The sequence below is a fragment of the Pristiophorus japonicus genome, chromosome 16, assembly GCF_044704955.1.
Source record: "Pristiophorus japonicus isolate sPriJap1 chromosome 16, sPriJap1.hap1, whole genome shotgun sequence".
Classification (NCBI taxonomy): Eukaryota; Metazoa; Chordata; class Chondrichthyes; family Pristiophoridae; genus Pristiophorus; species Pristiophorus japonicus.
The window spans coordinates 105498557-105525437 of record NC_091992.1 but is presented as its reverse complement, the minus strand read 5'-3'; the positions used below and the strand labels follow the sequence as shown (position 1 = coordinate 105525437).

The 26881-nt window shown below is 43.7% G+C and overlaps 1 protein-coding gene across 6 annotated transcripts in view; it reads right to left on the bottom strand.

Moving 5' to 3' along the window:
• LOC139226697 (matrix-remodeling-associated protein 7-like) overlaps positions 1 to 26881 on the bottom strand; it is a 137625-nt gene that overhangs the window by 46070 nt on the left and 64674 nt on the right. For all 6 annotated transcript variants that reach the window (XM_070857652.1, XM_070857650.1, XM_070857648.1 and 3 more), the window contains exon 2: positions 19190 to 19247. In XM_070857652.1, the coding sequence (XP_070713753.1) occupies positions 19190 to 19247 (58 nt within the window). The remainder of the gene's footprint in view (positions 1 to 19189; positions 19248 to 26881) is intronic.

The following is a 26881-nucleotide window of genomic DNA, read 5'->3' as shown; positions in this document are numbered from 1 at the left end:
GAGGGAGTGCAGCGAAGGTTCACCAGACCAATTCCTGGGATGGCTGGACTGATGAGAGACTGGATCAACTGGGCCTGTATTCACTGGAGTTATGAGGGGGATCTCAAAACATAAAATTCTGATAGGACTGGACAGGTTAGATGCAGGAAGAATGTTCCTGATGTTGGAGAAGTCCAGAGCCAGGGGTCACAGTCTAAGGATAAGGGGCAAGCCATTTAGGACAGAGATGAGGAGAAACTTCTTCACTCAGAATTGTTAACCTGTGGAGAGCTGTTGATGCCAGTTCATTAAATATATTCAAAAGGGAGTTAGATATGGCCTTTACAGCTAAAGGGATCAAGGGGAATGGAGAGAAAGCAGGAAAGGGGTACTGAGGTGAATGATCAGCCATTATCTTATTGAATGGTGGTGCAGGCTCAAATGGCCTACTCCTGCAGCTATTTTCTATCTTTCTAAATCAAGGACAGTTTTTCCCCCAGTGATCTTCTGGAATCAGCATTTGGACTCCACAAGCAGATGGAGTCATGTAACCCAAGCACACCATAAAGATGTCAAGGTCTACAAAATCTAAAAACCTGATCAAGTAATGAATGGAACAAAAGTTCTAGAAAAGTGTCTTTTAGCCTGATTTTGTGGTTATGTCCAAATGGTCTATTGTTTGATGCACTGTAGTTTTGATGGTAAATTAGTTCCATAGAACACAAGGGTACAGGTTTTGGTCCCCAAGGGGTTAAGTCTGTTTATAGGAACTGCCAATTTGCAAGTGAAATAAAGCCACCATGAAGAGGCTGTCCAACAGGAGACATGCATCAGGCTTTTCTCTTAAATTGCAAAACCATGGTGCAATGTGGGATAATAAAAAAAGATAAATCTAGCAATAGTAAGCTTAGTTTAAAAAACCTAACATTTGTCAAAGAAGTTGAAAGAATTGAAGTTCTGAAGCCTGGGGAAAGCAGCAATGTTTGTACAATGAGTCAATGACAATGCAGTATGGACACAGGGAGCGGAAGAATGTGCAGATAACATATCTGCAGCTTTGAAGGAACAACAGTGGAGGGGAAAGTTCAGGATAGTAGCAATGACAGAGACAAACAAGGATGCTACAGAAAGAGATCATAAGTGCATGGGAGACATGTTTAGCGACTTAAGGGAAGAGGAAATTGTAGTTTAGACCAACTTTTTCTTGTATGTTATCTGATGCGCAAGATAGGTCAAGAGCATCCTGTTCAAATATGGAAACCTTGAAAGAGCTTTATACAAGTCAAAAGTAGAGCATAAAGCTTTGCATACCAATCAATGGAGCACAAGTTGCAGTTTCATTTGAGGTTAGGAGATAGGAAACAGAACTGAAGGTGACAAAGGTACAACCAAAAGTTAAGTGGTATAGGCATTGCTTAGACTAGCAAACAAGAAACTGATGCCTTTTGAAAATTCAGTCATGGCACGATGGAAAAACAAGAGTTTGCATATATATATTAGTGTGTAACTGCAATCTGATTACATTCCTTATCACTGTTCAAGAGTCTACAAGCTAGATGGGAGATGGAGATTTAGATCTCAAGAACAGTGAAAAGGAGTGTTTCTCTGACCCTTCCTGACCCAAGTAAATGTAGAGACACTGGGGATGAGAGAAATGTAACCATAAATATTGCTTAGATGAGCAGTCAAATGCTTTCATAAGTGCATTGTGCCAAATCCTTTAACACATCAGCTTTTTAATAACGCAAAAAACCAACAGGATCTACACTGAATTGAAGGCTCAGTATGAACAAAATCCAATTGGTTATACGCTGGGATGAGAAACAATCATGTTGCTTGCGCCAGTTAGGAGGTTGGCATGCACGACACAATGGGATAACAAGATTACCAGAATGATGTTACACACCTTTGGTTGATTAACTCGATAACACAAATAAAAAAAGGGGTTGGTGTGAGGAGAGAGTTTATCTAGCCAAAAAACACAATCTGTTTAATTACATCAAGAGCTTCCTGTGTTTACATAGGGCCCAAGTTTCCACATGATTTTTTTTTTTTGGAGCAACTGGTGGAGAACGTACTATCTTAGAAATCGCAATTCTCCACATTTTTTTTTCTGCAGTTCTAGTCAGGTAGAACAGTTCTACTTTGGAACATAATTTTTTCTTCAAAAAGGGGGCATGTCCGGCCACTGACCTGATTTCAAAGTTTCCAGTGAAAACGTACTCCAAACTAACTTAGAATGGAGCAAGTGAAGATTTTTGTAGAACTGAAAAAACCTGTTCTACACATTAAAAATCAGGCGCAGGTTACAAATTAGGCGTCCAGAACGAGGAGGGGGATGGGGGGGGGGGGGGGGGAAGGGGAGTCATTAAATTCTACAATAAATCCTTATTTATACTTAGACAAATAAATCCAACCTGAATAAACATTTATAAGCAAAGAAAAGATTAAATAAACCATCTTCCTACCGGTGTGAAAGTTCTTCAGGCAGGCCTTTAGGAAGCGGTTTGCCGTCGGGACCGAAGGCACGTTGGGCCGGGTCGGGGAGAGAGGTCGGTTCTGGAGAGGGAGGTCAGGTCGGGGAGGGAGGTCAGGTCGGATCCAGTCCGGGGGAGAGAGTAGAGTCGAGTGGGAGCGGGAGCGGCAGCGGCAGACGGGTCGAGTCGGGTGGGGGGGGGCGGAAGCGGCAGCGACAGGCGGGTCGAGGGGGGGGGGGGGGGGGGGGGGGGGGGGAAGAGCAGGAGCGACAGCTTGTCTTCTGAGGAGCAGTTCCTTCAGCTGCTCAGGGTGGGGACGCACTGGAGGACGGGCAGGGTGCTTGATCTCAGAGCTGGAGACGTAGAGGTTACTAAAACCATCAGCCCCCATTTTGACGAGGTCTATGTGACTGAAGTGTCTCCCACCATGAAGTGGCAACTTAAAAAGAAACAGTACAGAGTTCTAGGTCGGGTCGGGTCCGGGGGGGGGGGGGGGGGGGGGGGGAGGGGAAGCAGGAGCGGGAGTCGGCAGGAAGCAGGAGCTGGCCGAGAGAGGAGCCTTATTCACGCAGCCCCAGTGAGGCTATTCAGCCAGGGCTAGGGGGCTGCGTGCTTCGGGCCCCTCCCAGAGTTTTGGGCGCCTGGAGCTACTGCACGCGTGCCCACTGTAGCGCGCATGTGCAGAGCTCCCGGCACTGTTTTTGGCGCAGGGACCTGGCTCCGCCCCCTACAGCTCCTGCGCCGCGGGCCAGAGGATCTGCAGGGAGGTGGAGAATACCGAGGGTTTTTTTTAGGCGCACTTTGTGGCACGAAAGACGAGCGCCCAGCTTGGAGGGGCACCAGTTTATCGTGTGGAAACTTGGGCCCTAGTGTGGCAATTAAAGGTTTTAAATTGGGGGAGGAAATTCTATAATTTATTCAAAATGTAATTTTTTTTAATTTGCATTGTTAAACACCATTTAGTTAAATGCTTGGGCAGAACAGAAAACCACAAATTTCTCTGCAGAATATTATACAAGTATGTTTAACATTCCACAGAATAAAATTGCATGCACGTCACAATCACAATTCTAAGCAAATGAAATGCAGAGAATGCAAACATTTCACAAAGATATGTTGTCTTGGGGGACTGAGCTGATACTAGCTTTCACCTCAAGCCAGAATTCACATTAGGCCAAGACTGATATGAAATCTGATGACTGCAGTTTGTGTGACAATGTTGTTCGTGTCATTCCAATTCCTATTGTGCAGCCGTCAGTAAACCTCCAAATTAGTATCTAATCAAAGACAATCACTCAAAAGAACACAGGATGGCCAGTATGGGAGGTGGAAAATGGAAGATGGGATTGGAGAACAGGTGGTTTTAACTACTGTACTCAAAATGCATTTAAAAAGTTCAAAAGTATTGAGTCAAATTAGAGTTAGCATCACCAGCTGAAAACAGTGTCCTAGAAAAATTCTTTAACTGGGTTTGATTTTCAAGTTATTTATTTGTTCAAATTATTTACTAAAGTAGGCACAATTTGCATGTACAACCAACATTATGGTAGACACCTAGTCTTTCAATTCAGTTTATTGTCCTAATTTGCTAGAGAATAGGAGGCCTTTTTAAATTGATCAGCAAGGCAAGTAACAATTCTGGGAAGAAGGTGCCTCTGATTGTAAAGATCGAAAGACACATGTCCAAACTTACTGGGCCTAGGATGCCCCAATGGCTCAGCTCTAATTGCTACTCAGTATATGGTGACATGCTTGGCCTCGAGCTAATCTTAGTCAGAAGATCAGGAGTGCTACAATTGGCCTTACTGCCCAAAACTCAAGTGAAGGGAGTGAAGGACAGGATAAAGGCCTCAGCCCCAGCTTTTGATTTAACTGCCATGTGTACATTTAGTGCAAGGAGGGAAGATCAAAGTTCTCACTCTGGATGGGTCTCAGCCACATTCAACTACCAAAACTCACTGTTCAAACTCACAACTGAATAGACTTATGGGACAACATTGAATGGCTGTCACTACCTAGGAATCCACACAGGAGCTGAAATCTTCACCTTCAGAAGAAAGGGAGAAAGCATCACATGATAACCAATAAAATTACTGAACATATTTATTCACACTTTCCTGAAATTAAAAAAAAATCACCCACAAGCCTGGTGGACTATTGACTAGCCAGCACCAAGATACACACTGCATACAAATTACACCCACCCCTCCTCCCAACCAAATTGGCTCGATTCATGGTTAGCATATTTTGCATTATTCAACCAGAGTGTTGTGTGCATTTTCTATCGTCGGTGGAATTTCAACTAGACTTTACTTCTTGCATACCCACATAGGCAGAAGTGCAAGGAAGTGCATGTCAGAATTACTGCGTAAAGGCTCATTTCAATTACAGGAACTGCAGGAAAGGCAAATTAGCTTGACTCTGGATGTGTATTTGAAGCAAAGTTTGCAGAGCTCAGGAAACAAACTGCTGCAACATTCAGAATGATCGTATCATTTCCTATGACTGCAGTAATAAGGAGACAATACTCAGCAACATTACATTAATTGGCAAGTATCAACCACTACAATAACTAATTATCCCAATATGGGGCTCAATTTTGGCCACGAGATTTCTGGCGTACTTAGAGGTGCGTCAGTTTTCCACACATGGAAGTGCAGCAAAAATCTTCGGGTCGATTTTGGCCACTGTCGCGGGTCTTCTAACTGCTGGCATGGCATGGCGACTGGTTCTGTGGGCAAAGCATGCACAGTAGGATCGCGATCGTTCTGATCGCGCATGCGCAGTAGAATCGGGTCAGTGGGTGAGTGAGCTGCAGTTTCGACTGACCACGCACGCACAGTCGAATCGGGCTGCCGTTAGTGAAGTTAGGAAATTCAATAAGAACAATCGCTGCCGAACCTCTCCCTCCCTTCCGCGCCCCCCCCCCCCCCCCCACAGAATCAAAAGCAACATTGCAGCTTGTTTCAGATCCAGCAGGTCTTTGGTTTTGTATTAGAGAGTTGAGTCGTCGTCCCCCTTCAGCCTCCTGATACTTTGCCCCATTTCTGCCAAGCCCAGCCCCTCCCCTCCAGCCTCCTGATGAGTCTTTGCCGGCCACCTCATTCCCATGCCGAATGGCCTCCCGTCCAGGCCGGCCCACTGCCTTCCCCGGCTGAGTTTAATTCAAGGTAGGAATTGCTACAATTATTTGTTATTCAATTGTTTACCAGAGTTCGTTATTTTTAAAGAGTTATTTCAACTTTTATTTGCAATGTTTGGTGCTTGGATGCAGGTCCTTACTTACCTGCTCACAGGGTTTTCCAGAGCTGGCCACATACGCTGACAGAAGTGGATTTGGAGTAACTTTTAGCTGGCCAGAATTGCCTAAAAAGGCCAAAACTGGCATAAGTGGCTAGGAACACCCCCTTTAAAAAAAAAACCTGAACTAAAAATAAAAATCGTACCAGAGTTACTCTGGAGCAAATTGATTTTTAAAAAAAAAGACATTTTCCCCACTTACCAGAAAAACCAACTTGCCCAAAAAATTGGAGCAAGTTATTATGTATGAAGAAAGAGTCTAACTGGATACAGAGTGCTCAAAGTGAAGTGTGACAGTCTTTTTTTTCAGGTCTCCAGAGTGCCTCTCTAGTGTGAGGCCTCCTTAAGTACCTGTGCTCCCAAGAGATTATGGGATCCTTGGAACTCCAGGGGATGAGCCCTCTGGTGGCTGTACAAGGTAAATACAAGTTTACATATATAACAAGTCAGAGCCAAAATTGAGCCCACAGACTGGGGGGAAAGTAAAGGGCAAGGAGGGTGAAGAATTCCTAAAATGTGTTCAGGAGAGAATTGTTAAATTAGGAGGTTTCTAGCCTGAGAAAGGAAGCATTCCTGGATCTAATTTTGAGGGCAAGTAGAAGGTGTCTCAGAGGACATTTGGGTAAAAGGGGACCATAACAATTTGTTGCAAGCTAGTTATGGCAAGGGACAAAGAAAAATCAGGGATTTGAGAAGAGATCTAGCACAGGTGGACTGGAGGCAAAAATTGTTTTCTTGGCCAATAAGCAAAGGCAGGTCTTCTAAGCATATTCCCATAGGGAGGAACAATGGGGTATCCATAGAGCTGCCTGGGTGACAAAGGAAATAGGTTAAAAAAACAGAACAAATTAGGTTCATGGCAAATGTCAGGTACATAATGCAGTTTTAAACCATGCCGAATACAGAGAGTAGAGGAGAAATTGAAAAAATACCACCAGGGGCAAAGTGCACGAAAAAAAGATTAGCAGGCAATATAAAGGGAACAAAATTGTTTATATAAAACATGAAAGGATAGTTAAAGGAATGGTAGGGCTGTTTAGAGACGAAAGGAAAACTGAGGCACTGAATGAGTACTTTGCATCTGTAAACAAGGACATTAATGTGGCAGTAGAGGAGGTGAGAACTAGAGATATTGGATAGGATGAGATAGGAAGGTGGTGCTGAAGAGGCTGGCATAACTCACAGGTCACCCAGTTGAGAGATGAATCCTGGGTTGCTGAGAGAAGCTAGGGTGGAGACAGCAGAAGCTCTGACCACAATCCTTCAATCTTCCTTGGATATGGGAGCAGTGCCAGAGGACTGGAAGAATCGCAAATGTTCAAAAAAAAGGATAAACCTAGTAACTGCAGGCCAGTCTAACATTAATGGAGAGAAAACTACGGAGACCAGTGTCAAGGATTGCATCATTCTCACTTGGAGAGGCATGATTAATAAGGGACAGGCAGCATGGATGTGTTAAATGCAAATTGTGTCTGATTTGTGCACTTTGATGAACAGAAGATTGATGAAGGTGGTGCTGTGGATGTCATATATATGGACTTGCAAAACACATTGGCCAAGGGACAGAAAGCACAGGAGTGAACATGTTTTTTTCCTGACCGGAGAGAAGATTGCAATGGGGTCCCCCAGGGGGAAGGTATTCAGACCGTTGCTTTTCCTGCACTTGGATATAGGGAATACAATTTAAAAGTTTGTGAATGATACAAAACTTGGTAAAGTTGTAAATAGTGAGCAGAATAGTAGAAGACTTCAGGAAGTGAGACATTGCATTAATGTGCACCTGCCCATTTCAACAGAAAAAAAAAAAAGTGTGAAGGAATGCACTTTGGGAGGGACATGGAGAAGCAGTATAATTTAAATGGCATTGTGAGGGGGAGGGGGGGGTGGAAGAGGAGATGCACAAGAGCAGACAGACCTGGGGTGCATATTCACAAATATCTTAGTGACAGGGAAAGTTGATAGTGGTTAACAGAAAATAGGTGCAGGAGTAGGCCATTCAGCCCTTCAAGCCTGCACCACCATTCAAGATGATCATGGCTGATCATTCACCACAGTACCCCTTTCCTGCTTTCTCTCCATACCCCTTGATCCTTTTAGCTATAGGGGCCATATCCAACTCCTTGACTATATGTAACAAACTGGCAACAACTCTGGAAGAGAATTCCACAGGTTAACAACTTAGTGAAGTTCCTCATCTCTGTCCTAAATGGCTTACCCCTTATCCTTAGACTGTGATCCTGGTTCTAGACTCCAACATCAGGAACATTCTTCCTGCATCTAACCTGTCCAGTCCCATCAGAATTTTATATGTTTCCAAGAGATACCCTCATTCTTCTAAACTCCAGTGAATACAGGCCCAGTCAATTCAGTCTCATGTCAGTCCTGCCATCCCAGGAATCAGTCTGATGAAACTTCACTGCACTCCCTCAATAGCAAGAATGTTCTTCATTCGGAGACTAAAATTGAACACAATATTCCAGGTGAAACCTCACCAAGGCCCTGTACAGCTGCAGAAAGACCTCCCTGCTCCTATACTCAAATCCCCGAGCTATGAAGGCCAACATGCCATTTGCCTTCACCGCTTGCTGCACCTGCATGCCAACCTTCAATGACTGATGTACCTCGTTGCACGTCCCCTTTTCCTAATCTGCCAGCATTCAGATAATATTCTGCCTTTGGTGTTTTTGCCATCAAAGTGGATAACCTCACATTTATCCACATTATACTGCATCTGCCATGTATTTGCCCACTCACCAAACCTGTCCAACTCACCCTGCAGCCTCTTAGCATCCTCCTCACACCGCCACCCAGCTTAGTGTCATCTGCAAACTGGGAGATATTACACTCAATTCCTTCATCTAAATCATTGATGTATATTGTAAATAGCTGGGGTCCCAGCACTGAGCCCTGCAGCACCCCACTAGTCACTGCCTGCCATTCTGAAAAGGACCCGTTTATCCAGACTCTGCTTCCTGTCTGCCAACCAGTTCTTTATCCACGTCAATACATCACCCCCAATACTATCCGCTTTAATTTTGCACACCAATCTTGTGCGGGACCTTGTCAAAAGCCTTTTGAAAGTCCAAATACACCACATCCACTGGTTCTCCCTTATCCTCTACTAGTTACATCCTCAATTTGTCAAGCATGATTTTCCTTTCATAAATCCATACTGACTAGGACCAATCCCATCACTACTTTCTAAATGCACTATTTCATCTTTAATTTATTCCAATATTTTCCCCCACTACTGATATCAAGCTAACTGGTCTATAATTCTCTTTTTTTTAAAAAAAGGGGGGGGGGAAAGGAAGAGAGAAAACAAAAAAAGAGTGGCGTTACATTAGCTACCCTCCAATCCATAGGAACTGATCCAGAGTCTATAGACTATTGGAAAATGATCACCAATGCATCCACTATTTCTAGGGCCACTGCCTTAAGTACTCTGGGATGCAGACTATCAGGCCCTGGGGATTTATCAGCCTTCAATCCCATCAGTTTCCCCAACACAATTTCCTGACTGATTCCCTTCAGTTCCTCCTTCTCACTAGACCCTCGGTCCTAGTATTTCCAGAACTTTGTGTGTCTTCCTTTGTGAAGACAGAACCAAAGTATTTCTTCAATGGTCTGCCTTTTCTTTGTTCGCCATTGTAAATTCACCTGATTCAGACTGCAAGGGACATACATTTTGTCTTCACATATTAGAAGCTTTTGCAGTCAGTTTTTATGTTCCCAGCAAGCTTCCTCAGACTAATTAAACCCTTTGTCCTCCTCTGCTGCATTCTAAATTTCTCCTAGTCCTCAGGTTTGCTGCATTTCTGGCCAATTTATATGCCTCTTCCTTGGATTGAACACTATCCCTAATTTCCCTCATTAGTCCATGGTTGAGCCAACTTCCCAGTTTTATTTTTACTCCAGACAGGGATGTACAATTGTTGAAGTTCATCCATGTGATGTTTGCCATTGCCTATCCACTGTCAACCCTTTAAGTATCATTTGCCAGTCTATTCTATCCAATTCACATCTCATACCTTCAAAGTTACCTTTCCTCAAGTTCAGGACCCTAATCTCTGAATTAACTATGTCACTCCCTTTTAATAATAAAGAATTCTACCATATTATGGTCACTCTTCCAAGGGGCTTCACACATTAGTGCTTTCTCATTACACATCACCCAGTCCAAGATGGCCAGCTCTCTAGTTGGTTCCTTGACATAATTGGTCTAGAAAACCATCCCTAATACACTCCAGGAAATCCTCCACCATACTACCAGTTTGGTTAGCCCAATCTATATGTAGATTAAAGTCACCCATAACTGCTGTACTTTTATTGCAAGTATCCCCAATTTCTTGTTTGACGCTGTCCCCAACCTCAGTACTACTGTTTGGTGGTCTGTACACAACTGCCACTAGCATTTTCTGCCTGTGTGTTCTGCAGCTCTACCCATACAGATTCCATATCGTCCAAGCTAATGTCCTTCCTTACTATTGCATTAATTTCTTCGGTAACCAGCAATGCTACCCCACCTCCTTTTCATTTCTGTCTGTCCTTCCTGAATGTTGAATACCCCTGAATATTGAGTTCCCAGCCTTGGTCACCCTGGAGCCATGTCTCTAATCCCAATTATATCATTCGTTAATAACTGCCTGCACAGTTAATTCATCCACCTTATTACAAATACTCCTCGCATTGGAGGCAGAGCGCCTTCAGGCTTGTCTTTTTAAACACACAAGCATAGGAGATACTTGGCTTTATACATAGGGGCATTTAACAAGCCAGTCACACCTCACTGGAGTAGTGTACAATTTTGGATACCAAACCAAGAGTACACAGGGGAGGTATACCAGAAAGAGGGAGTTGTTTTGTGTGGAGAGATTGTGCTCCTTAGAGCAGCAAAGGAGAATTGGAGATTGAGGGGTTTTAATAGAGCAAGTCAGGAGAAAGTTCTCTGTCAGTGCTAACTAGAGGTAGTAGATTTAAAGTAAATGGCAAGGGGAAATTACATAATTTCTCCCCCCACCCCTCACATACTGCAATACTTGACTGAAGTACTGTAGAACACACCAGCTAGTTAACAATGAAACCCAGATATGGTTGGAGGAAAGTGGGTGGGGAACACAACATTCTGGACAAGGTATGGATGCAAGACCCAGCATTCCAGTCGGAAATCTGTCAGATGATTGGGGCACTCGTCAGATTCAAGAATCCAACTGTAAACAGCAGCATTCTTACCCACAATGTTCATTCACACCCTCCCTCAACTGAGAGGATCAAAGAACTAACACTCAGGTTTTAATTAGAATAATCAGATTTAGATTCATCTTTGCAAGTAAATTTTGGACCTTTAAACCCCAAGAAATCAGATACAGAAATAAAATAAATCTTTCAAGATATTAAAGCCAGGATACACTCCACTCGTTTCTAATGTTCTAGTCTGGACAGATTTTAATAAATGATTCTGCAAGAAAGTATTAAAAAAAACAATGAATCTTCCTTATGTTGGTGTAAGGTCACATTCTTGAGCAATTCTTCTTTCCAACACATTAAACTGAAATGTACAAGTCATGGCAATTTATTCTAGAAATCTCAGAACATGGTTTGCATATCCACAAATGAAAGTAATAGATTATGCAAGTCAAGGAGGTAATGCAATAATTACATAGCAATCGACAAGGAAGAGACAATTTCAGTACACTGAGCTAGAAAAGCATTAAGTTAGTAGTCTGTTAGGAAATAATTAAAGAGACACTGCAGACAAGGCAAGTTTTACAGACAGCCACCCAAGGGACCAGTACAGAGCAGTGTTATTTAATCTTGAAGGCTGGAAGCTGCCATGTATTGAGGGGAAATAAATGTATAATGAGAAGAGAAGAATGAAGTCAGTCAAGACAGCATCTATCAAGATTGTACAGATTAAAAAAAAATCTAACTGGCCTCCCAATCTTGCAACATAAATTCACATTTATTATTAGTACATTGTGGGAGGATTGAGAGGATGGAAGGAAGCAAAAGTTGGTGCATTATATTTATTATGCATGACTGCTCAGTCACATCAGTACTAAGGGCAAATGGAAATGATTCCCATCACATGATTTGTTTGAAGAGTAGCTGGGCAGTTGGATTAAAGTTACAGAAGGTTTATTCCAAACAAACTCATTGCATGTTTCTAACATCTGCAAAGAGTGTAGAAGGGGTTTAATCTGAGCAGCTCTATCCTGGTAGAGAGAGAAAATGAGAATCCGATGGTGACCATGGTATACTTTCCCTCCTCATCCTTCTACCAGTCTGCAGTCTTCATATAGTTGGCCACACCAACCTCCAACATCTAGCCAAGTGCAACTGTCCTCACCTGCTTCCATTCTTACCCATCCAGTGGTAGCCAGAGAACATCCTGTAATGGAGTCTCATTCCTGCTCCCATTTCATTATCTGGAGTCCCTCAAGGATGCTGCCCAAGTGACATAACCCTGGAGGTTGTCAAATTCCACATGTATGCCGACAACATCCAGCTCTACCTCACTACTACACCGTCTCTCTCGACCCCTCCACTGATTGGTCATATGGCTTGTCCGACATCCAGTATTGGACTGTTTGCAACTGTGACGTCCCATTTAATCCCAAGCTCAGCTTCCAACCCTAAATCCTCTCCATCAGCAAGACAGCTTTATTCCACCTGTAATCATGCCCATCTCCACTCCTGCCTAGCTGTTGCTAAAGCACTATGCCTCAGTTACCTCTAGACTATGCTCACCCTGCTGTCCATATCCTAACTCGCACAAGCCCTATGCTTGCACCACAATTAGTGGCCATGCCTTCAGCTGTCTCGGCCAAGCTCTGGAATTCCCTCCCTGAACACAATCTGCAAAAGGACATAGGCAGGCTAAATGAGTGGACAAAAATGACAGATGGAGTATGTCAGAAAGTGAGGTCATGCACTTGGGCAGAAAAAAAAAAATCAGAGCAAGTTATTATTTAAAATGGAGAAAGATTGCAAAGTGCCGCAGTACAGTGGGACCTGGGGGTACTTGTGCATGAAACACAAAAGGATAGTATGCAGGTACAGCAAGTTATCAGGAAGGCCAATGATATCTTGGCCTTTATTGCAAAGGGGATAGAGTATAAAAGCAGGGAAGTCTTGCTACAGTTGTACAGGGTATTGGTGAAGCCACACCTGGAATACTGCATGCAGTTTTGGTTTCCATATTTACAAAAGGATATACTTGCTTTGGAGGCAATTCAGAGAAGGTGCACTAGGTTGATTCCAGGGATGACTTGAGGAAAGGTTGAGCCTCTACTCATTGGAATTCAGATGAATGAGAGGTGATCTTATCAAAATGTATATTATGAGGGGGCTTGACAGGATGTTTTCACTGATGGGGAGACGAGAACTAGAGGGCATGATCTTAGAATAAGGGGCCGCCCATTTAAAACAGATGAGAAATTTCTTGAGGGTTGTACATTTGTGGAATTCGCTGCCTCAGTTGTGGAAGCTGGGACATTGAATAAATTTAAGACAGAAAGAGACAGTTTCTTAAACGATAAAGGGGATACGGAGTTATGGGGAGCAGACAGGGAAGTGGAGCTGAGTCCATGATCAGATCAGCCATGATCTTTTGAATGGCAGAGCAGGGTCAAGGAGCCATATGGCCTACTCCTGTTCCTATTTATGTTCTTATGTAACATCTGCCACTAACTCCTCAAAGAGAGAATCCTCAAAACCTACTTTCACCAGGCTTTGGTTACCTGCCCTAATGTCTCGTGGCTTAGTCTCAAATTTTGCCAGACAACTCCAGTGATGCTTCACTACATTAAAGGCGCTATATAAATGCACGTTGTTGTACAAACAGAATAATAAAAGACCATCTGGTCTACTATGGTTGCTCCATCCAGATGTTAGCATCTACAGCACAGAAACAGGCCATTCAGCCCAAGTGATCCATGCCGATGTTTGTTCCACACAATTCAGACGTGAGGCAGCTATGTACAGTACTTAGATTCCACTCCGTTGTGTAATCCCCCGAGAGCACGTGACAGAGACCGAGACTTGTATGTAAACTTTACTAGTGTGCAAGACTTGCCACCAGGGGGTGCACCTGTGAGACCCAAGGGTCACCTGCATACCCCAGGCAAACAGGTGTAAATGACAGTCTACCATGCTGCTTCATCACTAGAGTTACATTGGAGACAAAGATCACAACAGTTTGAGCTTACAGTACAGTGAGTTATTCTGAACATAATTGGTGATGAGCAACATAAAATTTTCAGTTATGGCAGTCATGGGTATTCTTGTTTTTTTTTTTGAAGGTGCTGATTGGGAAGCCTTTAAGCATCTTGACCAGTACTTCGTGGCCAACGAGTTGGATACGGAAGAGAATGGTCAAGCACAGGGTGAGTCTCCTCACCGTTAGAGGGTCCATGATATATGGCCTCATCAAAAATCTGCTGCACCGACAAAACCAATGGAGAAGACATGTGAAGAGTTGTGCATGCTGGTTTGGGGACACCTCAAGCCGAAGGAGAGCATCTTGATGGCCAGGTATCGCTTTTATACGCACCATTGCTCTGATGGCCAAAACGAGGCGAGCTATGTCGCTGACCTAAGACGCCTTGTGGGACCATGTGTATTTGCTGGATTTTTGGGGGAAATGTTGCAGGACTTTTTCGCGCTTGGAATCGGCCATGAGGTCATTCTTCGCAAACTGCCGTCTGCCAAATCCTAGATCTGAGCAAGGCCATCATGATTGCCCAGGCTTTCATGTCCACGAATGATAACACTAAACATATCACTGCAGCATCAAAACTCACCAGCAATTACTGTGCATAAACCACCACCTTCAGCAGGCAGAACTGTACATGGCACAGCCTACACATGCCAAGGCCAGACCTAGGATGACTCCATCCACTGTGGGGCATGAATGCAAATCCATTAACACCATGTTGGTGCTGTGGGGATAATCATTGAGCCCATCAATGTCGATTCAAGCAATATGTGTGCAAAGGCTGTGGAACAATGGGGCACCTCCAGTGAATGTGCAAACATGTTGCGACTCACCACATGGCAGAGTCAGCAGATGACCAATCTGGCACGGATCACACTGAACGAGTAAGAGGCAACTCAGAGGCTGAAAAGGAAGTGTTTGGGGTACACACATTCACCACCAAAAGTCTTCCGATAATGGAGTCAAATTCAACAGCATTCCAGTTTCCATGGAATTGGACACTGGGGCATGTCAGTTAATTATGAGCCAGAAGGCTTGAGAAACTGTGGGGCAACAAGGCACAAAGGCCAAAACTAAGCCAGATTCACACGAAACTGCGCACTTGCACCAAAGAGCTCATACCAGTCATTGGCAGTGTGACAGTGAAGGTATCGTACGATGGAACTATCCATGATTTATCACTGGATTGTACCATGCGATGGCCCAACGCTGTTTGGCAGAAGCTGGCTGGGAAAGATCCGATGGATCTGGGACAGCATCAAAAGCACTGTCTTCAGTGGATGACGCCTTGTGCGCCCAAGTGCTAAACAAATTCCCGTTGTTATTTGAGCCAGGCATCAGCAACTTCACAGGCTCCAAAGTGCAGATCCATCTAGTCCCTAATGCACAACCCGAGCAGTTCCATATGATGAGGGGGAAGTTGAGGTCGAGATGGAGCTGGACAGACTTCAGAGAGGGGGATCATATCACCAGTCCAGTTCAATGAGTGGGCCAGTCCAATTGTCCCGGTGTTGAAGAGCGATGGAACAGTCAGAATCTGCAGAGACTACAAAGTAACGATCAACTGAGTCTCGTTAAAGGACCATCACCCACTACCCAAAGTGGATGACTGGTTTGCAACACTGCCTGGGGGGGGGGGGGGGGGGGGGGGGGGGGGAAGAGACTCGTTCACCAAGCTGGATGTAACCTCTGCTTGCATGAGACAGGAGCTGGCTGAACCTTAAAAATAAAATTGACGTGCATCAACATGCACAAAGGAGTGTTCATATACCACTGATGCCCTTTAGGGATTTGTTCCGCTGCTGCCATCTTCCAGAGGAACATGGAGAGTCTGCTGAAATCAGTTCCACACACCAATGTTTCAAGATGACATCCTGATCACTGGTCGCAACACCACCGAACACTTGCACAACCTGGAAGAGATACTAAAGCGACTGGACAGAGTGGTACTCGGGCTGAAATGCTCCAAGTTTGTTTTCCTCACGCCAGGTCGAATTTTGAGAGAAAGATTGCGGCGGATGGAGTCAGACCCACTGACTCCAAGGTGGAGGCCATCAAGGCGGCACCCAGACCACAGAATGTGACAGCTGCATTTGTTCTTGGCACTCAACTATTTGGGTCACTTTCTACTGGGGTTGAGCACTTTGCTGGAACCATTGCATTTATTGCTACGCAAGGGTGATGACTGGGTTTGGGGTAAATCTCAACAGCCTTTAACAAGGCCAGAAACCTGCTATGTCCCAACAAGTTACTTATATTGTATAACTGGTGTAACCGTTTAGTACTAGCTTGTGATGCATCTTTGTAAGGGTCGGTTGTGTGTTACAGCAAGCCAATGTGTCAGGCAAATTGCAACCAGTTGCATATGCATCCAGAAGTTTAACCAAGGCTGAAAGAGCCTACAGTATGGTTAAGAAAGCAGCATGAGCGTGTGTATACAGGGTTAAGAAAATGCACCAATACCTATTTGGACTCAAGTTCAAGCTCAAAACTGACCACAAACTGTTAATTTTGCTGTTCTCAAAGCAAACTTAGTGCCCATCTTTGGATGTGGGACAAACATTATCTGCATATGACTATGTAATCCACCACAGACCAGGCACAGAGAACTGTGCTGTTGCCCTCGGTCAACTACCATTGCCCACCACCGGGGTAGAAAAGGCACAACCCACAGACTTGCTTCTTGTAATGGATGCTTTTGAGAGCGAGGGGTCACCAGTCACGGCTTGCCAGATCAGGACCTGGATGAGCCAAGACCCTGTGCTATCACTCGTAAATGGGAGTCGTCAGTGGTTCCCAGGGAAATGCAAGACAAAATTAAGCAGTTTTACTGACAAGGCTGAAATGTCCATGCATTGATTATGGGGAATCGTGTAGTTTTGTCAAAAAAACACGGAAACGTTTATACGCGACCTACACAGTACCCACCCAGCCAGTCATGGCGGCCATCGCCAAGTCGCACGTTTGGTGGCCCGGCATCAGAGTCATGTGTGCACCAATATTACACTTGCTCACAGTTGAGCAATGCACCAAGGGAGGCCCCAGAGTCTATGGTCATGGCCCTCCAAACCATGGTCCAGGGTCCACACAGATTTCTAGGAAAGATGTTCTTAGTAGCAGTGGATACTTAATCTAAATGGATCGAGTGTATAACATGTACCTCCACTGTCAGCATTGAAAGCCTCCAGGCTATGTTTGTCACCCATGGTTTGTCAGATGTCATTGTTAGTGACAACGGACCATGTTTCACCAGCTCGGAATTCAATGAGTTCATGACCCGCAATGGCATCAAGCAGGTCAGGTCTGCCCCATTTCAGCCCACATCCAATGGTCAAGCGGAACAGGCAGTCCAAACTATCAAGCAGAGCTTGAAACGCGTGATGGACGGTTCCCTGCAGACCGGTTATTTCAGCTATCGGACACGACCCCACTCGCTTACTGGTGTTCCCCCTGCAGAAGAGTTAATGGAGAGCACTCAAAACCAGGCTCTCCTTAGTCCACCCAGATCTCAATGATAATGTAGAAACCCGGCTTCACCGGCATAACTTGTACCACGATCGCATGGCTGTATCACGTGACATTGAGGTTAATGACAGTGTTTGTTCTTAATTATGGTCATGGTCCCAAATGGGTTGCTGGCATGGTTTTAGCCAAGGAGGGAAAGTGTGTTTATAGTCAAACTATTGAATGGACAAATGTGCAGAAAGCATTTGGATCAGACCAAACTGTGATTCACTGACAACCAAGAACAGTTTGAAGAGGACATCATTGATCCACCAACAGACACCCAACCAGCAATCGACCTCGTGGTCAAACACGAGGATGAACCCACCATTCCGATCAGACCAGTCACACTGCAGCACAGCAATGATCTGACCGACTCACCCGTGCCAGGACTTCAACTCAGGCCATCAACCCAGGAACGTAGAGCCCTGGATTGCCTCAACTTTATCTAAGACTTTGGGGGAGGGGGAAGAGAGATGTTATGTATGTAAACTACTAGTGTCAAACTTGCCACCAGGGGATGCACCTGTGGGAGATGCAAGGGTCATCTGCCCACCCCAGACAAGCAGGTATAAAAGGCAGTCTACCATGCTGCTTCCTCGACAGACACAGACAATCCCTCCCTCCCGAGGTTAATTTAGAAATTATTCCAACCACGAAGCTGTTGTGGAAGCAAACAAATTTTAAACATAAATTACATCTATGAATAGGTAAAGCAGGGTTGTTCAGGCCATCCACATCACCTGTTCTTTGGAATGAAGACAACTGAAAAAGATTTACCTGGAAATGTGTCCACTAATAAATATGATAAGTGGAATCAGTCAGGGAAAACAGATTGCTGTTTTTTTTTTTAAAAAGTAATTTGCAAGTAGATTGTAATCAGTCTCCAAACAGACAGGTCCCATTGATGCCAGCACTACAGAACAGGCAAGCTCCCAGGAGAAATCACCTTAGAATTTGGTTAAAAGAAATTGACTGCAATCAAGGCTTCGGAGTTGTACAAAAGATTTTTTTTTTTTTTTTTAAATTAAAAACATGTAATCACAAATTGCAATCTACATTAATACTTGCCGTAAAAGGGTGATTCCACAAGCTCTCCCCAATAAAAGTCACTCAAAAGACATTACAAATCACAAGAGCATGTCCAGAACAACTGTGCTTTTACTCGTGCTCCTGCTTACAGGGAATGACCACGTGACAATCAGCAGCAAAAACCTTGGCTGAATTCAATGATGGGTGATAAATGCTGGCCTTGCTAGCAATGCCCACATCCCAAGAATGAATAAAAGATAGCCACTTCAATATGATCTCATTATGTACCAAATACTGTAATCTTGTGTATTTGCATCCAAGGAAGGGCTTGTATATTTTGATGAGTACCAGATCATTTCAAACAACAAGGATATTGAATTAAGCTAAAGCTGACAATTTCATTCTCCATAATATTCAAGGTGACCTGCATTTCAACATGGATTGCCAGGTTTTTTTTTAAAAAAAGAACACACTAGTGGTCTCTTGGAAGGCAGTACCATGTCAAAGTTTTACATGCTACATCTCACTGCGTTTAGAAAACATCAACCACGAGTCAGTAAAGAATGTGGCCTTTTAACTCTGCATTGCCTATATTTCTCAATGTGAACCACTCATTAGACACGATACATTAAAAGCTGTAGGATAAAAGAAAACCAATTATGTTGCCACATGATCTTACCATTGTCTTCATCAGGAAGGGATTTTTTAGTGCTGGCAACCTCTGCTTCATCTTCTTCCTGACCAAAAAAAAGACACAAATTTAAGGTTAAAACAGTAAGCTCCAAACCAGGCCAATATCAAGTGACAATATTTAGAAAAAAATACTTGCTGCATGTTCACTTGCCAGGAATAACCAAGATTTTAAATGAAAGTAATGTAATCCAAGTGGCTTAGAAAGTGCCATTGACGACGAGCAGGGAAATGCAAAATATTACAGTATTCCAAAAGTTCAGTATTTACCGATGCCAGCATTTTGTCCACTCAAAACACAAGCATTGGCATTTGTTATCTTCGCAGAACCAAAATGAAATGTCACTCATTTTCTAGACTTGTTTCCCCCCTAATTAAGACTGAATGAAATGCAACCATTTTATAAATACATCAAAACAGGGGTACAGAAAGAGTCGTCAGCTATTTAAATTCATGATGGGACTGAACATGCATTAACAACTCCATGATGCACATTCAAAACGCCATTTAAAAACAGCATAATTCAAGTTTACTCAAAATGAATGAGTTGTTTGAAACCAAATGTTATCTAAACTTTAAAAAAATCTACCCGATAGTTTTACACCACCGGAGAACATAAATCTCTTCCATGTAATACATTTTTGGTTTGGGACTTAGCTCACTTGTACACTGTAGCCCAAAGCATTGTACAGAATTTGTTTTATCTCGAGCTGTTTTTGAAAATCCAGCCTCAGATAAAACTCCAAGGGCAGTGACTAGTGGAATTTTCCAGTCATCTGTTCTGGTCACTTATCGCTGAGCAACAGGAGAGGGCTTCTAATCCCATATTACGAGGCCAAGCAACCAATGTTGGGGAGATTGTGTAACCAAGAAAATTCAGTACATGGGTTAAATAAAGACCACTGAAATAATTAATTAAAAGCTGCTACTAATTTACAGCAATATTACTCTATCATTTGACAAGTAGAAAGGAACTATTTGACTTCCCACCCATAGGTAAATCCAAGTTTATAATATTTTCTCAATACAGCATTGCATTAAAAATCATTTAATATTGATGCTTTGGGAAGGTTCAGGAAAGACCAAGACACAGACTTCAAACCCCAAGATGGAGAGACTCACTCATTTAAACTAGAGAAAGGATTAACTAAAACAAAAAAGGCATCTCAAACCTAAACCTTATGCTCTAGTGACCTGTGCAGCTTAGGATAACCCTCCACATCCAGGAAAATAGGCCATAGCTTATAACAGCATTAGCTTCAACAACAGGAAATACCCAAAGCACCTCAGTTAGCTGCATGTAGACCTTTGGACACAGAAACACTAGTGTATTCCAGCATTCCTAGGAATCCAGTGCCTAAGATTTCAAAATTTCATCCACAGCCCGTTTAAAATGTTCAACAAACCTCCACTCCAAAATTGGTATTCTATTACTGCAACCTTCTCGGAACAGTTTCACTTTAAAATACCAGACACTTGAAACGGCACTATGTTAGAAACCAAACTACGCTTTAAATTGGAGGATTGCTTTCTAAAATGTAAACTAAAAATATCCAATAGCTTTTAAAATATTTAATCACATTGAATGAAAAAGGAATCAAGTTATATTATTCAATAAAGGCTAAGGCTGCAACTTCAACCCTATTAACAGATGCAAACCAAGGGCATCAGCTGAAAGTATAACTGATTACGAGAATGCGGTTGCTGGAAAGGCAAATCTTCACAAGATTCTGCCAGATCAGCCAGCACCAGAGACAGATTTTTCCCCAGTGACCTTGAATGAAAGTTAACTATTTCAAATGATCTAGCCGGCCTATCACATTGCATCATATTTGCAGCCATGCTCTGTACCATGCAATTACATGTAACAGCCAACAGAGGAAAGCCCAGGAGGCACACATTACTGCACCTTGTGCTGCCTCCCTATATAAAAGCAGGCTCTTCCTGCAGGTTTCACTTTTGGAGTTTACATTAAACCTAAAGGTCACAAGGTGATCAGCTCCAGCAATGGGCCATGTGATATTCATTTATAGTGATAAGCATACGTATCACTCCGTAAACTTGAGCTTATCCAAAACTCTTGCCCATACTCCAACTTGCAAAGTCCTGTTCACCCATCACCTGTGTTCACTGACCTACATTAACTCCTGGTCCAACGCCTCAATCTGAATCACTCCATGACCTCACCCCTCCCCATCTCTAACCTCCTCCAACCATATACCCACCATGATCTTTATACTCTTGCACATCAGATTTTCATTGCTCCACCATTGATGGCAGTGTCTTCAGTTGTCTAAACCCCAAACTCTAATTCCCTCCCTGAACTTCACCTGCCAAACCTACTTCTGACCAAGCTTTTGGCCACCTGTCCTAATTGCTCCTTGTGGCTTGGTGTCAAATTTGTTTGACAACTATCCTGTGAAGTGCCTCTGGATGTAATACTATATTAAAGATGCTATATAAATGCAAGCCATTAACCACTGCTTCAGATGGTACATCCGTGTGGTTGAAATTACACTTCATATTTATGTAGTTCAGTGGTTGCAGCAGCAGTTCAACTTTTACACTCCTGATCTTTGGCCACCTGGTGCCGAGGGCTTCTGTAGTCTGCTCCCGGGCCTGGCAGAGACAACTATTCATGGGTCCATGGGAAGGGTGACTAGCTGCCTGTTTTTTTTTCCCCCTGCCTGGATGGCCCTGGAGATGAAGCATGCAATGTCCACAGGTCACTTGGGTCATTGCACAACCAGCACAAGGAAGTGTGTCTGGTAGAGGAGGACAATGGAGGTTATGATTTAGGTTTATAAATTTCCCTTTTCTTAGATTAGACTCGTGTTTTATAGATTAGTTGTGCCTCCTCAGAGGGTACTTGCAGATTTAGTTTGCTCTTCATAGTTTAATGGTCAATTAAAATAAGCAACAGCACAAAAAAAAACTTTACATGCATTAAAAAAATCCAAACTTACAGCACACAATGATCCAATCACATTCCTTTGCACCATTAACTTAGATCAGTTGTCTTGCAAAAGCTTAAAATTGGCATCAGTGAACAGCAATTTTAATTGTGTAACAGAACTGGTTAGTGCAATAGGGAATGCTCTAATTATAGTTACTGTTTTAGGATGTGTTTATTAGCCAAGTACAAGAGTTTTTCCTTGGTAGTATACACAATCTATTTTAAGTAAACATAAATATTTTACATTTTTTCCCCTCAAAGCATTTAAAGTTCAAATAAAAGCCAAAAATGGAAACCGAGTGAATTAGCATCTGGAGAGAGAAACAATGGCCCCAAGTTTCGACATGATTTGCTCCTGATTTTTCGGAGCAACTGTGTAGAACGGAGTATCTTAGAAATCGGAATTCTCGCCGTTTAGTTTGCTCCAGTTCTAGTCAGTTAGAACAGTTTCACTTTGGGTCAGAATTTTTTTTTCAAAAGGGGGCGTGTCCGGCCACTTACGCCTGATTTCAAAGTTTCGTCAGTGAAAACTTACTCCAAACTAACTTAGAATGGAGTAAGTGAAGATTTTTGTACGCTCAAAAAAACCTTGTCTACACTTTAGACAATCAGGCGTAGGTTACAAATCAGGCGTAGGGAATGGGGGGGGTTTAAAAGGGAAGTTTACAAACATTAAACACTTCAGTTTTACAAATAAAGAGCCATCATCAATAATAAATAATAAATACATCAATAAATCAAAAAAATAAATAATTTTTATCAATAAAACAAAACATTTTCTACTTACCGACTGCAGCACCGGGAGCCCTCCAACAGTGAGCTGGGATGCCCCCTCCCCCCCCACGTGATTCTGTCAGTGTCACTATCTGTGTCTATCTGGGGGGGGGGGGGGGGGGGGGGAAGAAAGGAGAAGGGGAGGGAGGCTGAACGGGCCAGGCCCCAAGACTTCAGGCAGGGCCTGTCCCCAGTACCAGATTTACAGGTGGGTGGCGTTGGGTCAGGTCGGGGGAGCGGTGGGAGGGAGGTCGGTTCGGGGGGAGGGAGGTCAGGTCGGATCCAGTCCGGGGGGGGGGGGGGGGGGGGGGGGGGGGGGAGCGGGAGTTGGGTTGGTGTCAGTGTTGGGGTCGGGTCAGGTCCAGGCAGCGGGAGTCGGGTCAGGTCCAGTCCTGGGGGGGGGGGGGGGGGGGGGGGGGGGGGGGAGAAAGCGGGAGTTGGGTCGGTGTCGGAATTGGAGGGGGGGGGGGAGCGGGAGCGGGGGAAGAAAGTCGAGTCGGGTGGAAGCAGGAGCTGGCAGTGGGAGGAGCCTTATTCACGCAGCCCCAGTGAGGCCATTCCGCCAGGGCTAGGGGCTGCGTGCTTTGGCCCCTCCCACAGTTTTGGGCGCCTGGAGCTACTGCACATGCACGCCCACTGTAGCGCGCATGTGCAGAGGTCCCGGCACTGTTTTCATCGCAGGAATCCGGCTCCGCCCCCTACTGCTCGTGCTGCGCAACGCCGAGGGCCAGAGGACCTGCGGGGAGCTGGAGAATCTGGAAGTTTTTTTTAGGCGCACTTTGTGGCGTGAAAAACAGGCGTCCAGGTCGGGACTGCGCCGTTCTAGGCGCAGCTCGAAACTTGGGCCCTATGGTTCTTGTTTCACAGGAGACCGTTCATTAGAACAGACTAAAATCTTTGTAGTAAAGTGGCTATTCCGTTTTGATTTCTAGTGTCCGTTAGAAATGCAAAGATTTGGAAATATTTTCCAAGATTGACAATGAGGTCCAATTTCTACCCCAATCTATTTTGGCAGTATTATTTGACAGATAGTTGTTGACCAGACACCAGAGGAACTACCCTCTCCAAATCATGCCATGGGATCCTTTGCATACACCCGAGCAGACAAAAGTAGGTTTAATGTCTCATCTAAAACATTGCAACTTTGACAAACAGAAACATAGGAAATAGGTGCAGGAGTAGGCCATTCAGCCCTTCAAGCCTGCACCAAGATCATGGCTGATCATTCCCTCAGTACCCCTTTCCTGTTTTCTCTCCATACCCCTAGATCCCTTTAGCTGTGAGGGCCATATCTAATTCCCTCTTGAATATATCCAATGAACTGGCATCAACAACTCTCTGCAGTAGGGAATTCCACAGGTTAACAGTGAAGTTTCTCATCAGTCCTAAATGGCCTACCCCTTATCCTCAGACAATGCAGCCATTTCAGCACTAAACAGAATTGTTGAGATTGTGTTCAAATCGGAGTGTAATGCTCAAGTCCATGACTGGTGATTGTGTGCTGCCAAAGCCAAACTAAAAACAGAATTTGGTGCAGGAAGCAAAATTGGAGACAAAGGGCAGATGCACTATGGGCTGATTAGGACCATCTAATTTTTGATTTTGTTTGCATGAGATTAGTGATCTTAGAGAACTAGTGTACAATCCTCTGCCTTTAAAACACATTTGTAAATGTTGGAGTCAAGACAATTTCTACACTGTAGGGGCCCAAATTGGGCCCACCCGGTTTTTTTGGCGCACTACTGAGATGCTAGGCTTCCTAGGATTAAAAACAGTGCCAAAAGTTGTTCCCACATTCTGGCCTCCCATTGCTTGGCAATTCAATTAGGGGGCAGAGCTAGGGCCCTGCACTTGAGTGCCTGCAGCTCAACACATGCACACTGGAGGTTTCACACATGTGCAGTAGCTCCTCTGCAGCACGAGATCCAATGTCCTGGCCCTATCCCAAGCAGAGTGGCCTCACGACACTCGCTGGGCTGCTGCAAGTCATGGGGTCTCACACCTAATCCCGGCAGAGTGGCCTCCCGCACCGGCCCGCTGACTTCCCAGGCTGAGGTAAGACTTGAGTTTTATTTATTTATGGTTGTGCTTTGTTTAGCGAGGAGAGTTTTGATTTTGGGGGGGGGGGGGGGGGGGGGATACTTTTTATTTGGATATTTTGAAAAAATTGTAAATATATTGTCATTTAAGCTTCCATGAATGCTTCTGTTGTATAGCAAATTAACTGTGAAGTTTGTCATGTCTTGTATAGCCATTTGATTCTATTCACATTTGTCATTAAGTACCTACCTGCACGGTTTTCTTAACTCTCCGCAAGGGTTTTCTGTGCGGCCACATACGCTGGCCTAAGTTAGTTTGGAGCAACTATTAGCTATGCAAAGTGGCTTAAAAATGGCCAAAATGAGCATAGGTGGCTGGTAATGCCCTCTTGAAAAAACTAAACCCTAACTCACTTACACTGGTGCAAATTGAATGTGCAGAATGGGGATTTTTAAGACACTCCAGAAAAACCAAGTTGCTCCAAAAAAAAAAATAAATAAATAAGAGCAACTCTTGGGCAAATTTGGGCCCTAGGATACTAAATTAGAATTATCTGCCCTCAAGGTACTTTTATGCTCATGTTACAAATTGCAATGCTATATCCAATCAGAAATGGCATTGGAGCTACATGGAAATTATGAATTTGTTGGAGAAACACATTTTCATAGTCAGGTGCCTTGGCCAGAGACTAACCAAACAATGTTGATTTACAAGTGTCCATTCAAGGACTGCAAGTTTTGCCCGTCAAAGTCTGCAGCCAATTTGAGATAGAAATGTCTTTCCCTTCCCAAGCCTTGAAAATCAGCAAGCACACTTTCTGGCTTCCAGCAAAGAGGCTTGAAGAATAATCATCCATTTATAGGGTTTTAGTGTCATAAAAGATTAAAGGTAATCAGGCAAATTTCATAGAAATGTACATATGCAGTCACAGCATAGTTACTGATCATTGCTGTACATCTGGGTTCATTTTAAGTTTGCTTTAAAAATTGGAACAATTACTAGTCTAGAAAGTGCAGCAGCATCATAAACATCCTTCACAGCCCCACATCTGGCTTTGCAAATAGATGGAGAAAATGTACTCCAATCGGAAAGTGAATCTAAAATTCTTGTAATGAAGTGGGCAGCTTAGTGGTGCCATACAATAAAATGTAGATTGGAATCATTCATGGCAAATTCCTGATGGAGGAAGAGCTTCCTTCAGGGAGGGAGGGGAGGAGGAGAATGTCAAAGGATCGTAAATCTGGAGTGCTTTTCTGCTTTTGATGTTGCATTACAGAACTGCATTGGTGAAGCTCAAGATTGGTTTGTCACTTGTCTACTCAGCAATGGCAAAGCATATTTTATTTCCTGTTAAAATTTATGGTAACATTATGTTCAGAAAGGAGAGGGCGGTCAGAACGACATGAACTCCACCAACCTCCATCTATTGCATTTAGTGTCACCAAGTAATCAGTGTAGGCACAAAGATTCAGAGTTGGGTACATACCATCCACATTGCCCTAGTTTTAAATAAGCTCCTTTACACCAGTATGTTATTTCCATTTGCCACAGCAATTATGCAACAAACAAATTTGCACAGATCAGTCGTGTAGATTCATCCACCAAGAAATGGATGGACGTTGCCCAAATGCCTTTTATGTAGGACAACTACAGTTGAGAGGAGAGGAGACCTCCACCTTGTTACTGACTGGAATCAATATCCCAAACCTTGACAGGGCACCATCTGGCCCCCTGGCCTGTATCCAATGAACTGTTCTTGGATTTAAATACTGCAGCAAATTCTCATGTCTCTGGAAACACTAATTTAAGTGCTGTTATTCAGAAGTGACTTTAGAATCCTTAAGCTTAGATTTTTGCCCCTTTAGGTCTCAGTGTGCACATCACACTTCTGATTGAAGATGGGGAGGCAGG